The sequence below is a fragment of the Battus philenor genome, unplaced genomic scaffold, assembly GCF_028537555.1.
Source record: "Battus philenor isolate CCGP_79_NKW_IND1 unplaced genomic scaffold, ilBatPhil1.0.hap1 SCAF_8, whole genome shotgun sequence".
Classification (NCBI taxonomy): Eukaryota; Metazoa; Arthropoda; class Insecta; order Lepidoptera; family Papilionidae; genus Battus; species Battus philenor.
The window spans coordinates 9363809-9369667 of NW_027181748.1; the positions used below are offsets into that span (position 1 = coordinate 9363809).

Consider the following 5859-nt stretch of genomic DNA (forward strand, 5'->3'; position numbering starts at 1 on the left):
TTATTTCCCATCAAGTCTTCCACAGTATACTTCAACGATAAAAAATATGATTGATAAAAACCAACCTAAAATCAATAACCCGATAGTACCGGCAAAATATTTTAAATTCATGGGTTCATACTGATGCGATACCTTGTCGAAAGATTGGCTTCTGAGATAGTCTGTGCGCCGATTGTAGACTTGTTCCAAGAAACCAGCCTCGACACAAATTTTTAGAACGCGACTAATTGGCTTAGCCAACGGTGAATGTTTAGCAAAGTAAATAACGGAAGGACTATTTACTATTTTCTGTGGAATTATTTGTAGTTTCCTTGTACCATTAAATTGTTTTAGGTACTCTAAAATCACCTCCTTATTGAAAGCCAAAACGAAATTTGACTCACCCTTCGTAATCTCGTCAAGGATGTCGAACGTATTGGAAAAGTTTATAGGCATCCAGTCGTCAAATATTTGACTGTCTTCGGAATAAAATGCTTTTAATGACTCTGGTCCGCCAATTGGAAATTTTTTGCTCAGTACATCATTAATACTTGTAAGTTTGTTCTCATAAGCCGAGTGCTTTAATGAGTCTTTTAGAGCAGCGAGGTAGCAGGATCTGATTATGAAACTAAACCAAATCCATAGATACACAAGAGCAATAAAATTCCTCTTGGATGGCATTCTTAAAACAGGCATTCCTAAAAAAATAGTCCACGAATAAAAAAATAAATTAATAGTAGGCGGAGAAGCGTTAAAGACTTTTCTGATGTTGTTCCATCTTCTGGTTTTCGTAAATGAATTCATAAAAATTATTACCATAAACATAAATATCAATATAAGCCGCGGGTAAAATTTTAAAGGGCGCAAAAGTTTTTCCCAAGCTGGCTTTAGTAGCGGTAATTTCGCAGACCACACGATGTCCATTGTATTATAAGTAAAAGAGATCTGAAAATTGCCATAGATATCAGACGTCAGGGGAATAGAACACATTGAAGCTGCAGAGCGGTTGTTATATACATCTCCGAGAGAACCAGTCCAATTAAAATTTTCATATGCACCCCATTCTGCTCCTTCAGTTGGTGTCACAATAACCAACGAGGCATTTAATATGTCTGTTAAAAGAGTTAACATTTCGCCGTCGATTCCGCTCGGACTTCCAGTTGAATTGTTCAAAAGCATAAATGGCGGCTGTTCAAATGTAGATACAGTTAGTGGACATCGTTGGAAATTGGCTAGTTGTTCCCTGAATATAGACTTGTAGCACAAGCCATCTTTGCAGCTTCTTTCAAATTCTATTTCATATGGCTCATGGCCTGGGCATTGTTCAGGTCGCATAAACCAATATGAATAAATGCGTACACTGTTTTCGGCATCTCCTTTTAGAAAAACAATATTAGGGATGTACAATCTTGATAATGTTAAAAAAACTTGCTTTTCATCACAAAGTTCGTCTTCCGTTGAAACACAAATAATAATAAACTTTCCAGATCTATCAGACATCGACTCCATGAGCAATTTCAACGTGTCAGATATTTCAGAAGCTTGTTGTCCAAATAAAATGAATTGTGACGTGTGAAACTGTACACGACGAGACGATAAATATTTACTTTGTTTCAAAATTACTGATTGATTGTACTTGTTCAAAAAGGCATTAACGACATACGGTGTCTGGATGTTGAATATCACTAGTGTTACGAAACGCCATTCGAAATTATAGTACCCAATTTTAGCGGCTATTTCTCCGAGTTTCATCAAAATAAATGGTACTTCGTCTATGGTAATGTTGGTACTGTTCATTTCTATAAAGTTACTCATTTCGCTTTTCACCAATGCCAACAATCAAATATTCGTATATTCATAGAAATGTACTTAGTGCTAATAGCAGTTTGCCGTGTTAAATATTTCAGCGTAGTTGTTTTTAAAATTTAATGTTATTGAATACATAATGAGACTAATCACTTAAGAACCGATTTAAGCGTATTAATAATCATTGGAATTACAAATCATTTCAAATAGAAAGAAAACGTATCATAATATGTTAAATATTTAATGGATTCAGGCGTTACATTGCGGAAGTCCATCCTAAATAAGAAAGGACCAATATCTAGCCACCTCCGCACATGCAGTGGTTGTCGTGCATGAAAGTGCACCGCCCGCCAGCCCGCTCGTAAATGCGCATGCGACAGACAATGCCAACCACACAACCGCCACCGCAAATTCACTCAACACGTGTTTCACCCCTCCACGGGGCATCTTCAGGAGTTGTGCCTCGTAACCTGTTGCTTCTGCCAATGCTTGCAACCGTTTCTTATACAGTGCGGAAGTTGCCTAACTTCAGTTTTTTACACTATAACTGTGCGGTGCCTTGCATGACGCAGAACGATGCACCCACCTTTAAAGCGGCTTCCGTCGGTGTAAAACTAATCAAATCGCAATGTATTTTTCCGAATTGATGTTTTTCTGGATGCATGTCGCTTTCAGTTCCTGTTGGAAATGTATAAATATAGAAAAGGCGTATAACTAACCATTTTTATCATTACTTTCTTAGTAGAAGAAATATACCGAACCAATCTTGTTAGTTTTGGGTTTTCCGAAGTAATTGCTATAATTGCCGTAAAAATCACGTCACGAATTAATCAGGAATAATTTAAGGACATGCCAAATGACCAGATAAATAGACAGTTCAAAAACATGTAGTCGTAAGACAAACAAAAAAATCAACCTATAAGCGAACAGAACTGATCCTGTAAATGACAAAATGTGCGTTTTAAACTTAGTCAGACCAAAGCAATATTTTTTTTTCTTTTTTATGCAGATTGCATTATAGTTCCCTCTTCCGATACTGTTGATTCGAGCAGAATAAACAATTATCTCATAAGACTCATTGTAAGTAAATACATTTTCGTAACGTTACTATTTAAGGATTTATTTTCAAGAATAATTGCATTTATTTTGCGCTTGTGAATAATCATATAGTTTTTTTTATTAATGAATCTATATCCCATAGACGTCCGTGCCTTTCTTTTTGCAATCAGTGTTAATATTTCCCTTGTTTGGTCTTATTCTTGCTTATTTACTTGAATTAGAGCTAAGTTACTCAAGTCTCTTCCTAAACTATTTCCTAACTTGAAGTTTAAACTAAAGCAATATTTATTTTTATCCGCTTTTAAATATAATTTGGTGATATTGTATTTTATTATTACAACACCCAGGCAATGTCTACGTTTTAACATTACAGTTCGTGCGACCACCTCATCCCTATTCCATATTGCCATCTTCAGGTTGTATACCAGATCTGTGGGGTAGTTGCCGATTTCAACACATTGATGAATCTTGCGTTTCAACTTGAGTCACATCCGTGTAATAAAAGCACGAATTCGTTTGACGATGTGTTACAGCTGATGTGTCTGTTGTTCGAAGAACAATGATGACTGCTACTATCTGATTATTAAAGATGATGGCTAATAATTACCTGCTGGTAATTAACAATAAGGAGACCTTACATTCTAGCTGCTGTCACTGGTATTCATCAAGGATTCATTTAAACTATAAGTACGAAAAACTACATATACTTCAAGTTTTTACTTTATTAATGAACACACAGTACTACATCGCATAAGACATTGAAAGATTGTACTTAACAAGTAATTCTTCACAAACTAATATCTAAATAACTGGCTTTTTATAAAACATTTTTTCTTAAATCGAGGCCAAAAGTATGCGTAGAACAATGGCTTTGATTTTATTTAGAAATGCGAGATCTTCCCCAGTATAATTCTAAAATAAAAAACACAGAGGATATAGTCCATCCACCGATTATAATAGCATAACAACCCGTATAATGGACCAAATTGATTGCTTTCTTTATACTACCTGATCTAGTTGTATATCTAAACTTTGTGTAATTTTTGTATAGTTTAGAAGTAAAACCAGCTTCAATAAGTTGTGTTAGAATCGCATTGATCGATGCAACTAGTGGTGAAAATTTTTTGAAAAATATCACAGTTGGACTACTGATTACTTTCTGCGGAAGCATATGTAAATCCAAGCTGTGCTTTTTTTGGAATATCTTGGACGTTTCAAAATTCATCCCTATAACAAATTTCTGTCCCTGCGAAACGTTAATCATCGCCGAAAATATTTCATTGCTCTCCAAATTAATCCATCGATCGTATATTGCAGGCTCGTCAATGTAATAATCTTTAAGCGCCGGTCCACCTCCGATTTCATAATTTGCTGCAATCGCGTCTTCTATACTTTGTAGGTCTGAGTAATACACGTTTGTTTTAAGTGCTCTTATAAGAAAAACAGTGTAAAAGGTTCGTACTAAGAAACAATACCAAATCCAAAATAAAACAACGTGTAAAAATGCACTTTTCGAAGGAAGCTTGGTCGATGGCAAACCCATACATAATTCCCATGAATAGAAAACGAGACTTCGTCGAGGATGGAGCATATTCGAGGTACGCAATAGGGACTTCCAACAAGTACTCTTTATAATAACGTTTAATAAAACAACCATTAGGAATGAGATTGCAAGAGCTATTCGTACTTCAAATTCAAACGGACGAATCAATTTTAAAGATGGTGACTCCATAGTAGAAGGATGAGTGACCCACACTACGCTCACGGTATTGTAGTCCATAGACATTTGAAAATTAGTGAATCTGCTGAGAGTGATGCTCGCCGACGTCATAGAGAAGTTTGCTAGCCCGTAATACACGTCCGCAAGTGATCCGGACCACGTTCCATCGTCTTCCAGTTTACCCCATCCAAAGCCACGATGCGGAGTCATTAACACAAGGCTTGCATTTAATTTCTCTATTATGAGACGCAGTAAGTCTCCATCGGCTCCTGACGGAACGCCGTCTGTGATTATCATGTAAGGGGTTTGCGTAAACGTCGAGACTGTTATTGGACAAGTTTGTAAATTTCTTAACTTTAAAGGAAACATTTCCAAACACTTTCCATATTTATAACACGACCGCTTCTCTTCTAATTTTACCGGTAACACATTCAAACAGTCATATTTCTGGTTAAAATAACTGTAGACAACTGGTTTATTTGACGATATTTCGGTCTTGAGGAAAACTACATTAACGATTTTGTAATTCCACAACATGTTAACAACTTCTGCTTCATGACATTGGTGTCTCGACAGACAAATAACGATGTATTTTCCATTATTATCAAATTGATATTTTTTCATCCATTCTAACATTTGGGCTACGTTTGATACATCGGTCCCAAAAAGTACATATTGGTGAGTGATGTCGGCAATTCGAGTATTAAATCGTCCATAGCCTACGATTAAACTTTTTCCAAAAGCCCTCGCAAAGAAGTCAACGCCACAAAAAACGCTCGTGTTATAAAATAGATATGTAATAAAGCGCCATTCGAAATTATTTAGAGCTATTATTGCAGCTCTTTTCGCCAATTTTTCGATGTTTGAAACGTTTGAAAGCATTAGTAGTTCATTATGTATACTTTTGTTGAACGACATGACGCCCGTGTGAAAGTAAAAGCGATTGAATATTATGTACGCTGATGCTACAGATTGCGGCGACGTAATCTCGGGTTTACATCAAATATAATGGTGCAAATGGATTATACAATGAATCATAATTGCCTCGTAAAAAAATAAACATTTATCGTTGGCTGTTCTTCTTTGAGGTGAATTCCATCACGCAAACATACATATCTCACACGAAAGTTACTAGCCATTACTGAGACTTGATTGATTATTACTCAACAATAGATATTTTTGAACAACAATCGCCCGTAATGGAAATCTGGGTAGGAAGCGTATATCCTACGGCTTAAATGATGAAAGTCAAATAGTTACTGTCAAAAGGTTAAAAGAAAACTATACGGTTAGCT

At 35.9% G+C, this 5859-nt stretch overlaps 2 protein-coding genes across 2 annotated transcripts; both read right to left on the bottom strand.

Moving 5' to 3' along the window:
• Nucleotides 1–1794, bottom strand: LOC137931837 (uncharacterized). The gene has a single exon (XM_068775348.1). The coding sequence runs from the start codon at nt 1792–1794 to the stop codon at nt 1–3; it is 1794 nt and encodes a 597-aa protein (XP_068631449.1).
• Nucleotides 1795–3721: 1927 nt separating this feature from the next.
• Nucleotides 3722–5482, bottom strand: LOC137931838 (uncharacterized). Its single transcript, XM_068775349.1, has one exon. The coding sequence runs from the start codon at nt 5480–5482 to the stop codon at nt 3722–3724; it is 1761 nt and encodes a 586-aa protein (XP_068631450.1).
• Nucleotides 5483–5859: the final 377 nt, after the last annotated feature.